At 46.0% G+C, this 11,782-nt stretch overlaps 1 protein-coding gene across 1 annotated transcript; it reads right to left on the bottom strand.

Annotated features, from left to right (window-relative positions):
* Nucleotides 1–3,159: 3,159 nt before the first annotated feature.
* Nucleotides 3,160–11,493, bottom strand: LOC143473899 (syncytin-B-like). Its single transcript, XM_076971082.1, has 2 exons — nucleotides 9,345–11,493; nucleotides 3,160–3,297 (listed from the first exon to the last, which is right to left on the bottom strand). The coding sequence occupies exon 1, from the start codon at nucleotides 11,418–11,420 to the stop codon at nucleotides 10,476–10,478; it is 945 nt and encodes a 314-aa protein (XP_076827197.1). The 5' UTR covers nucleotides 11,421–11,493; the 3' UTR covers nucleotides 3,160–3,297; nucleotides 9,345–10,475.
* Between the last annotated feature and the right edge of the window lie 289 nt (nucleotides 11,494–11,782).

Here is an 11,782-nt window from a genome sequence, read left to right as displayed (position 1 = left end):
GTGATTGGTGGGTTCTGGATCACTCCCCAGTCGTGGGCCGAGACCTTTCAGACTATTCGGAGATGCCCCCCTTCATCTCCCACGGTCTCGTGACTTGACGTTGTCCCCGAGACCCAGGTCCCGCCTGGTGGGAGATCACCTCGACCCGTTCTATTAATGTGCCCATGTGTCATGCATATTACTTTTAAGCTAGTGAATCAGCTTTCATGTGCTGTTGGTTGTGCTCTAATGTGTGGTGCGTCTTCATTCTTCATCAGTCGCTGACGCTGCCAATACCTACAAAGCAAGCATAATTAATCAAAAACAACAAGTTTTTCACACAGAATCGTCTTCTTCAGATGATATGTCATCATCATCCTCCACCATCAGTGGCATGGTGTATGGTGGTGGGTTCTTTGCATCCCCCTTCTCAATCGCGGCTGTGATCAACCTTTGGGTGAGAGATCTGATACATGGTATACAACAACATCCACAAATAACAACAATTGCAATAAACACTGCTACTGACATAAACAAGGACATAATTAGTGCCTTCCATTTCCCAAACACCTTCGTGAACCACTCCTCCATGGGGTTACTGATACCTGAGGCCTCCTGCATCTCCTTAGATAAAGCCTTCAGTCCGTCCAGAGCTCTGGTCACCGACCCATCCGGTGCTGTGTTATTGGGAATGAAGGTACAACAGTTGTCGCCAAACATGAAACATACACCCCCTTTTTCCGCCAGGAGCATATCTAGAGCCATTCTGTTTTGTACGGCCATCAGTGAGGTAGCTCTCAGTTGTTCGCTCAGCCCCTCTATTGCGTCTCTCGTTAGGTTGGTTAATCTCAGCACATTGTAATGGACAAAGTTGATCCTATCTACATTCTTGTTCGGTGTTACTGGAAACAAGGCTGATATAATTGGAATGTTCTCAAAGCCCGTAGCTATTTGATCAACTAGCTTGTATTCATTGGGAACCCCCCGAGGCACTCCTATGGAGTCAATGTATGTTGGTGACCCTATGGACAAATCAAAGGCATCACGCTTCTTTCTCCCTTGGGCTATAGCAGGCTGCGGTGTGATTTCCCTCAGCCCTATCATTGTTATTGGTGTGATTAGTCTAACCATAGCACAGATTCCTTTAGCTTTTCCTGGTATTAATGCCAGCAGAGTGTGTCCTCCGCAGTACCACCAGATCCCTGCCCGGGCTACTCTCCCTATCCCCGGGACCTTCGTTGTGGCGTTACACCAATCTGGTTCAATTTCTCCCACACTCATGATTGCGTCTTTCTCGGTCAAGTTAAAACATTGGTACTGTCCTTTAAGTTTTACTGGCACGGAAGGAGCGTTACCTCCTTCCAAATTTTTGACATACGGAAAAATACTGTCCAGGCTGGAACAATTTGAGGTCGTAATACTTCTCACCTTAGTTAAATTCAACATACACTGATATCCTACTGGATCTGTTTCAGGATTCATTGGGGCTGGTGAGGTCATTAACGCGGGTCGGGCCGCTGCACAGGCCACACAACCTTCTAACCCATTTTCTCTACTGTTTTGTTCTAGCCATGACAACCACAAATTCGAGCCGCTGTAACCGGTTGCTAATTCTATTAACTGCTGGGACGATAATTTAGTGAAATCTGTGGTTAGAGTGAACTTGTCTGCTGAATCCTCCATCTTCTCTATTTTTGCCTCAGGTTTTGCTGGGCTGAGTGGCTTGGGTTTGGCTAAATAGCTGAGTTTAATTATTCCCCATATGTCACGTCCTGATTGTTCCACCCCCAGGGTGAAGTACAACGGTCTGTTATTACAGACTGCCCATTCCATTTGACAGAAAAAGTCACTGGATTTTGGGACACGTGATAATCTCGCTGAAACGACACATCGACCCACCATTTGCTCAAAGAGGTCGTGGAAGGGTTACCTTTCTTATCTCCTAATGTCGGTTTCCATCTCCCTGAGTACTTTATCACTGACCCCCAACCAGGACACCAGTCTGCACTATAGAAACTCCCCCTTCCTTGACAGCCCGCATTAACTTGATTGGTCCAACATATGTACAAATCACATCCTCTGTATGAGGCATTGGCTCCCCCGCAGTCCACTACCTCACATAAGTCAAAAGTCCAGCTCGAGGCTGTACCATCTCTATAACTCAATTCCACACCTCCGTATGTCCGTACACACCGGTCCTTGGACTGTCCTACTGGCCTGGTTCCAGCTTCTCTTGGTTTTCTTACTTTAAAGTCTATTTTCTCTGGTTTGGTCACGTTTACTAGCGGGTTAGGGCTGTGGATCTCATCGGGCCTCACTTCTTTGCAGACAGTGTGATTGTCGTCCCACCGACACAAAGTTACGTTCACGTTATTGGGTTGTTTCTGATTTCCTACACTAAATATTACCACCGCTCCTATTATCACCGCGGCTAGAAATGTTCCCCCCCATAGCCAAGTCCATGTTCTCAAAGTTAATCTCCCTACTCTAACATATTGTTGGTACTGAGCCTCATCTGGACGTCCCACACGTCCCGACAACATGTCTCTTATTTCCCACAGTTCCATCCTAGGATGGAAGATGGTGCACCACCACCTTGGTACCGGTTGGTTTAAGTAAAGTTTTAATGATTGGTTTCACAGTCCTCCAGTCTAATCCGTCCAATCCACAACCCAGCTTCGGTATGGCTAGAGTGTTAATGTTCAATGATATTAACAATGTGGCCAGGTGTTGTATGCTTGAAATCAGATGTCCTAATTCTGGCTTCTCCCTGTAATATCTTTTGGTCACTAAATGGAATATGATGTGTGTCTGTGTGGTTTGTGTGGCACACTTGCCTATGGGCACCTTGGCTATACCTGTAGTGCCAAACGCTTGTCTGATCTGCAGAGCCACTCCAGCTCCCAGGTTCAGGTCTGCGCTCACACAGTGTGCTATAGCCTCACAGTCAGTCTCCAACAGGTCTCCTTCACCTTCCTCCCACCAGTCCTCGGCTGTGATGTATTCTCTGTAAAAAGCTACACTGGGGTCGGTACTTACCACCAACTCCTTCCCTGGGGCTTCTCCTGTCTCCTCCAGGTGTGTCTTGATCTCTCCTGTGGTTCTTGTTGGTTCTTTTGCTGCAACACAGTGTGAAATGTGGTACCAAGTCTTACCTTTGTCTTTCCTCACTTTCACTGAGTGCTCGTTGGCACCTTCGACCTCCCACGGGCCTGTCCACCGTGGCTCGTTCCACTTCCTCTTGTGCACCTTGATCCTTACCCAATCCCCTGGCTTCACCTTCACCTTGGGTGATTCCAGGTCTTCTTCTCCTTTTTCCTGTTGAACAGACTTATTGATTTCACAAAGCAACTTGGTTAATTCTCTCATGTACTCTGACATCTCCTGTTCCTGGATTTCCAAAGCTGGTCCCTCAATCCTTGGTCGAGGGCACGCTGGCATGGGTCGTCCTGTCATGAGCTGGTGTGGTGAGAGATTGTATTCTCCCGTGGGGGTCGCTCTCATGGACATCAACACTAGTGGCAGCGCCTGAACCCAGTCCATGTCTCCTGCTGCGCACACTTTGGCCAGTTTAGTCTTAATGGTCTGGTTGGCTCTTTCCACCAACCCCTGTGACTGTGGGTGATAGACAGTGCCAAACTTGTGGGTTGGGCCCAGCTTTTGTTCTACTTCTGCCAAGTGTTTGTTATCAAAGTGGGACCCATTGTCACTCCTAATCACTTTTGGTAGGCCGTACCTGGGAATCAACTCATTTTGCAACCATTTTATGACTGATTTTGAATCTTCCTTTTTGGTGGGTATAGCTTCTACCCACTTGGTGAATCTGTCTACCATGACCAGCAGGTACCTGTACCCCCTTACCCTGTTGTCTGGCCCCATGTCTGTGTAATCGATCACAATCTCCTCAAATGGCCCCGCGGGCACTGGGTATCCTCCAATTCTCACCCGGTATGGTTTCTTTACATTGTATGACTGACAGATATCGCATTCGCTCACGTATTGCTTCACATGGTCTCTGAGGTATGGATGCCACCATAAACATTCTAATTTGGTCACCATGGCCGACACTCCGGAGTGAGTTGGCCCATGTGCTTCGCATAGTATCAATTTCATCTTCTCTAAGGGCAAAACTACCCTCCCTTCTGGACTCCTCCAGAGTCCTTTAGTGACAGTGGCTCCCCGGTCTATCCACAATTGCTTCTCATAGACCGTGGCCTGTTCTTGGATCTGTGCCAGGTGGCTCTCTGTCAACTCAGGCATGTTATGAGTTTCCAGCAACAACAAGCTCTGTGGGTTGTACCCTCCAGCAGCTTTGGCTGCTCTGTCAGCAGCTTCATTACCTCTAGAAACAAAACTGTCATTACCCTGATGTCCTCTTACCTTTATCACAGCCACTTCTTTGGGTAACATGATAGCTTCACTCAACTCATGTACTGCTCTCAAATGTTTGATTGGCTGTCCTGTGGCGTTAGTGTACCCATTATCCATCCACCTGACTAGTTCATGGTGGATGACCCCGTGCACGTATGCTGAATCTGTGTAAATGTTCACAATCTGACCTGACGCGTGTTCCAGTGCTCTAGTGAGTGCGACCATTTCTGCCAGCTGAGCTGAAGCTGGTTGTGGAACCACTCCTGATTCCACCTCCTCCCACTCTTCCCCACACGCTTGTACCACAGCGTAAGAGGCCTTCAGTTCGTTACCTTGTCTCCAACAACTCCCATCTGAACAGAGTTCCCATGCTCCTGGTTTAGCAATTCTGACCTTGTGCAGTTCTGGCCTGAGCTGAATGTATCTTTCTGTGGCGTCAGCGCAGTCATGTGGTGTCGCATCTTCGGCTACTTCAATGTTATCAGTCAGATTCACAAGTTTTGACACAGTGTTGTACGTGATGTGTGGCTGTGTGAGTATGGCTTTTATCTTGTTCTGTCGTGCTCTTGACAAAGAAAAGGCTTGTGAGTTTATGAACGCCATTACTCCGTGATTGGTGCTGACTATTAGTGGGTGACACATTACCAAGTGTGCTGTCTTCTCTATCGCTGTGGTGAGTCCTGCCATGTATGTTGTGCATGGTCCTGTTCCTATCACTGGTTGATCTAATTTGGAACTGTGAAAAAATAAAATGTTCCTTCCTTCACTCTCCCCCTTCTGAAAGAGACAAGCATGAACATGATTGTCTCTTACAGAGACATTTAAATGAAAAGGTTGTGTGTAGTCTGGTGCTGCTAATTCAGTAGCGCTAGCAAGTGCTTGTTTTAGAGTTATAAAATCCCTCTCTGCCTCAACCGTCCAGTCAAGCTCCACCTTCCCGTTACTCAGACCTTTTGACACTGCGAGTTTTCTGAGGCTGTGAGCTAAATCACTGTAGTTAGGTATGTAGTTGCGGCAGTAGCCTGTCAGGCCTAAAAATGACATCATTTGGGACACTGTAGTGGGCTTTGGAAATGACAGTATTGACTGTCTCTGATTTGGAGTCAGGGTGTGACCTTTGTGTGAGATGTTTCTCCCCAGAAAGGTGACCATCGGCCTGGCCACCTGGAGTTTTGACTTGTTCACTTTGTAACCTAATTCAGCTAACAAGGTTAGAATGGTTATGGTGTCTCTAAGGCACTTATCAGGTGAAGTACTAGCTATTAACAAATCGTCCACGAACTGTATTAGTACGGTGTTAGGGTCAATCAAATCATTGTCTAGATTAACTGACAGATCTTTCAACAGACATTGATTGAAGATGCCTGGTGAGTCTTTGTAGCCTTGAGGTAGCCTGTTGTATGTGTACTGTTGACCTTTAAAGGTAAACGCAAAAATGTCTTTCACATTCTCATCAATTGGTATAGAAAAGAAAGCATTAGCTAAATCTATGCATGAAAAGCTGCAGTGTTCAGTCGTCAGGTTCTGCAAAGATCGATAGGGGTCAGGTACTGGTATGTTCTCAGTTACAGTGACATCATTAATGTGCCTCAAATCATGCACCATACGATACTCATCTTTTCCAGGTTTTTTAACAGGTAGTATGGGCGTGTTCCACGGTGACGTCGTGGGTTTCAGAACTCCAACTTTGATTAAGTCTGCAATGGTGTCTGTAATACCTGCCATGGCTTCTGGCTTGATTCGGTACTGTGGCTGATGAACAACTGTTTCTCCTGGCTTTAACCTAATAGGAGCCATGTGGTGTGATGCACATCCTACATCTACCTTTGTCGTGGTCCACAAGTTAGCTGGGACCGTCTCTAGTTGTTCTTTGGCCTGGGGGTGATCCAACAGTGCTCTGCCGTGTGTGGCTGTCAGGGGCTGGTTACAGAAGTACGCCAAGTCACTGGTGTCACATGCGACTCTCCAGTACTTACCATCCGACGTACCCTCTACCCCTGGCAGACAGGTTGGGCGAAACTGTTCCTTCATGGCAGTGGCCAGCATGGGGCCCAGCTCACGAGGTTCGTGTCCAGCCGAGACCAACAGCGAGACATGTGGTAGTGAATCCTGCTGGTCCGGGTTTCTCCAGTACGTCATCTGTTCTCCTGTTAACACAACTAGTGCAGCCACACCTTCAGGTCCAAAAATCATTGATTCACAATTTATATTTTGTAATTGACCTTCAATGTTATTCCACAGCTGTCCATAAACCCCATCCTCCCCTCTGATGTAATTAAAAGTGCAGTGTGTGCTGTCTACTGGTGGGGTCATACTCTGAAGTGACAGGAACCATGGTTTCCATAAATTAAACGTGTAAAGCAAATTTTTTGCAGTTGCTTGTTCCTCAGGATGTTGTAATGTGGCCCAGTAAATGTGAGCTGGGCCGTCCGCTGCTTGTTGATTAAGTATTCTGAGGCGCTCATCATGGTTGGTGACAGAGACAGCTAATTTACCTTCACTCGGTGTGCATTCAATAATAGCTGAAAATTGACACAACAAATCTCTACCTAACAAATTAATTGGGCACTGTTAGACAAGAAATACTGAACGCCCTTTTTAGGATTGGGTAATTTATCTATCATAGTGTGCAAATCTCTGTGTGTCCACGGAGCGTATGTGTGTGCGTAACTGCTCCCTGGTACTGCTATTATCGGATAATGACCACCAGGGGTCGACATGTTCTTGGCTTTTGATCGCGTGACTACACCGTGCCTGTCATAGTAGGCGGGCACTCTCACCCATTCCTCGGATTCAGACAGGTTAATACATTCATCTCCCACCTCGCTCTCCTCTGAAGAGGGAGTTTTCACTCGTCTGTTCGCCCCACCCTCGTCATTCTCCGCTTCCCATTCTAAATTTTCACCAGTCACAATCAATGTATCTCTACAGTCAGGTGCGCCTCTATTTCTCCTTTTATCATCCGCAGCGCATTTCTTTTGCTGTCTCGCACGCTCTTTTTCCAACTTAGCCTCTTCCTGCCTGATGGCTTTCTCCACGTCACAGACCACTTTCTCTGCTCTGTTCAACGTCTGTTCGAACCGGGTGGGGGCACTCAGACTCAAACTCTCATCCATTCGCTGTTCAATTCTTTGCAATGCATTATTTATCTCTGTTTCTCCAGCTTTCTCGCGATCACGGTCTTCGAGCCTCGCTAGTCTACTCTCTATTTTATCCATAGCCACATCACTGACAACCTCCATTACCACTTGTCTCCCCTCATCACATTCACGCTCTCTCACTGATTTTGGACGTGCAGAAGCCCCGTCCACATCAACGTCACTCATTTCACTCACAGACACAGGCGCCATCAGCGCTGCATGCGGACGTTGAGGAGCACCGGGTTCACACGCTTTTTCTGCATAGGGAGGGGGCACAGGGAGTTCTGTCTTTTTGGTTTCAACTCGTTCTTTATCATTAATATTTTGACAAATTTTTCGAAATGTTCTCACATACGACAAATAAGTTTCAGCTTCTTCCAGCTGGTTTTTGCGCTTTTGCTTAGTTAGGGCTCCGCTAGCCTCTAATCTTTTTTTCTCTTTATTAACCCGTGTGACCCAATGCTTCTCGATCTGCTCCCAATCAACCTGAGACACACCACGATCGTCCGGGTCTGGCCACAACCCTTCGGATCGCATCTTCTCAAAACATTTTTTCACATACATCACTGTGTCTGACCTCATTTTCGGCACAGCACGTTTCTCCATAGTATCAACCAAATAATCCTCCAAACCCTTAATATTATCCATGATATAACTCCGGTTTTTAAACCACTTCCAAATTACTTTTTCTGCAATTCGATTCCGTAAATTTTAAAACTTTTTCGTCGTACTCACTAGCACTTTAATACCCCCGAATTAATTCAGTAAACTTTATCACTTTATCGTCGTGTTCGCAAGCGCTTTGATTCGCCAGCGCGCACCCCAAGGGCAGACAGACACAAGTTAATATCTCCACACTCCAAACAACTCCAGCTCAACACAGCTCGCGCGAGTTTCACTTCCAGCACTTAAATCGTACGTTTACGGAGCGTCATAAACCAAATCATAATTTCATGCATGAAGATATATGATAATTTTTGTTTTACACTTTAACCTCTTATGAAATGTTTCTCTTGTGCTTGTGTACACAATGATGAACGTCTTTCTTGGGGGCTCATGCAATTTACTCAGGGGTTCAACTGTCCTCACATAAGAGGCTCATGGATTTATGGGCGTGGGTTTGTAAGTCCCCCAATGAAAGGCTCTCAAGTTTTATTATAGCACGTATGCTCAAACAATTTATACAGGTCTTTATTCAACATAAAACCACACGGTACATGAAAACCAACCCAACACTGCAAATTTGCAAACACGCATACACAGATACAGCTGTAGTTTCACCAATCACGCACGCAATTTCAACAAAACACACGGGGGCCCCCCAAAACCGGCTGAGCGCGTCCTCCGGGATTTCTTTAAATAATCTATTTTTCTTGAAATCCCAGGCTACCTACTCATTCATTTAACCGTGACCGAGCGCGTCCTCCACCGTTCTCTTTTGTTCTAAAAAAAAAAAAAAAAAAAAAATAGTTCCCTTTTTTTGAACGTGGGCTACCTACTCGTCACCTGAGCGCGTCCTCCACCGTTCTTTTTTAGAACCAAAGTTCTTTTTAAGAACGTGGGCTACCTGCTCTTTCTCTGGGCACGTCCTCCACCGTTCTCTTTTAGAACCAAGGTTCTTTTTAGAACGTGGGCTGCCTACTCTTCAACCGTTTACTGCAGTTTACAGGGCGTCCTCCTCCCGACTTTATGAGTCGTAGGGCAATCCTCCTGTCTATATATCGAGTTTGTAACACGTATACAATTTCAATACTAAATTTACAGAGAGTATTTCGCCTCGACCATTTAGTGACTGAACTTTAATTTAGCCTATGACGTAGTAACATCAGCCAATAGGAGAGAATGGCTCCTTACCTTTTTTCAGACCGCGCGGTTTAGTTCAGTCACCTCACGGACGGATTGACCTCCTCTCTTGTCCTAATTGCAGAATTCGACTCCAGCCAAAAACCATCCTCTGCTACCAATTTGTTGGGAATTTTCTTCTCCGACCCAGACGGGCCCCAACACCGCCCCGATGAACCGACTGGTTTTTGACTGAGTGGTCCAAGCAAAGTCTTGACAACAAAAGTTCTTTTAAAATGATTTATATAGAATATTAATGAATGCAATATAATAGAAGTATTCGTGGCACAAACTCTTCAGTGCACTGGTGCTAGTTGCCTAGGAATCTACCTAACCCAAGTGGATCTCAGCAGTGTCCAAGCGAAAAGCCTCTCGTGCTGGGCGATGTCCTTTCTTTCATACTCCCTGTCCATAAGTTTCGATTTGTTAAGTTTCGATAACTCCCCCAATCCTGGCTGCTCTCCATGGAAATTCACCTGCTCCTCTTCTCCCAGCCTGTGTGCCTGGTTATCTAAAAACTGCTTGCTACACATCCTGCACTGAATAGGCCCCTTCTGTTCTCCTCAAGGCCACTGAGGCCTCCTTACTCCTGCTTTCCCAGTCTTCCTGAAAAACACTAAATTGACACATCAAGTTATTAGCCTTTAATTTTCTTTTTTCCAACATTCCCCCTTTTAGACCAAAACATTGGTCTAACTCTAGTCTAATACTAAAATCTATCTAGCCCAGTGCACTTATTAAAAGAAAGACAATCATAAAAATCCCTAAATGTGTATACATTCATAGTGTGACTATGTCAGTTAGTACAACGTCTATGTGTTCTTTTATGTGATTGGTGGGTTCTGGATCACTCCCCAGTCGTGGGCCGAGACCTTTCAGACTATTCGGAGATGCCCCCCTTCATCTCCCACGGTCTCGTGACTTGACGTTGTCCCCGAGACCCAGGTCCCGCCTGGTGGGAGATCACCTCGACCCGTTCTATTAATGTGCCCATGTGTCATGCATATTACTTTTAAGCTAGTGAATCAGCTTTCATGTGCTGTTGGTTGTGCTCTAATGTGTGGTGCGTCTTCATTCTTCATCAGTCGCTGACGCTGCCAATACCTACAAAGCAAGCATAATTAATCAAAAACAACAAGTTTTTCACACAGAATCGTCTTCTTCAGATGATATGTCATCATCATCCTCCACCATCAGTGGCATGGTGTATGGTGGTGGGTTCTTTGCATCCCCCTTCTCAATCGCGGCTGTGATCAACCTTTGGGTGAGAGATCTGATACATGGTATACAACAACATCCACAAATAACAACAATTGCAATAAACACTGCTACTGACATAAACAAGGACATAATTAGTGCCTTCCATTTCCCAAACACCTTCGTGAACCACTCCTCCATGGGGTTACTGATACCTGAGGCCTCCTGCATCTCCTTAGATAAAGCCTTCAGTCCGTCCAGAGCTCTGGTCACCGACCCATCCGGTGCTGTGTTATTGGGAATGAAGGTACAACAGTTGTCGCCAAACATGAAACATACACCCCCTTTTTCCGCCAGGAGCATATCTAGAGCCATTCTGTTTTGTACGGCCATCAGTGAGGTAGCTCTCAGTTGTTCGCTCAGCCCCTCTATTGCGTCTCTCGTTAGGTTGGTTAATCTCAGCACATTGTAATGGACAAAGTTGATCCTATCTACATTCTTGTTCGGTGTTACTGGAAACAAGGCTGATATAATTGGAATGTTCTCAAAGCCCGTAGCTATTTGATCAACTAGCTTGTATTCATTGGGAACCCCCCGAGGCACTCCTATGGAGTCAATGTATGTTGGTGACCCTATGGACAAATCAAAGGCATCACGCTTCTTTCTCCCTTGGGCTATAGCAGGCTGCGGTGTGATTTCCCTCAGCCCTATCATTGTTATTGGTGTGATTAGTCTAACCATAGCACAGATTCCTTTAGCTTTTCCTGGTATTAATGCCAGCAGAGTGTGTCCTCCGCAGTACCACCAGATCCCTGCCCGGGCTACTCTCCCTATCCCCGGGACCTTCGTTGTGGCGTTACACCAATCTGGTTCAATTTCTCCCACACTCATGATTGCGTCTTTCTCGGTCAAGTTAAAACATTGGTACTGTCCTTTAAGTTTTACTGGCACGGAAGGAGCGTTACCTCCTTCCAAATTTTTGACATACGGAAAAATACTGTCCAGGCTGGAACAATTTGAGGTCGTAATACTTCTCACCTTAGTTAAATTCAACATACACTGATATCCTACTGGATCTGTTTCAGGATTCATTGGGGCTGGTGAGGTCATTAACGCGGGTCGGGCCGCTGCACAGGCCACACAACCTTCTAACCCATTTTCTCTACTGTTTTGTTCTAGCCATGACAACCACAAATTCGAGCCGCTGTAACCGGTTGCTAATTCTATTAACTGCTGGGACGATAATTTAGTGA

Source organism: Brachyhypopomus gauderio, chromosome 13, assembly GCF_052324685.1.
Source record: "Brachyhypopomus gauderio isolate BG-103 chromosome 13, BGAUD_0.2, whole genome shotgun sequence".
NCBI classification, from domain to species: domain Eukaryota; kingdom Metazoa; phylum Chordata; class Actinopteri; order Gymnotiformes; family Hypopomidae; genus Brachyhypopomus; species Brachyhypopomus gauderio.
This window is presented reverse-complemented; position numbering and strand designations above follow the sequence as displayed.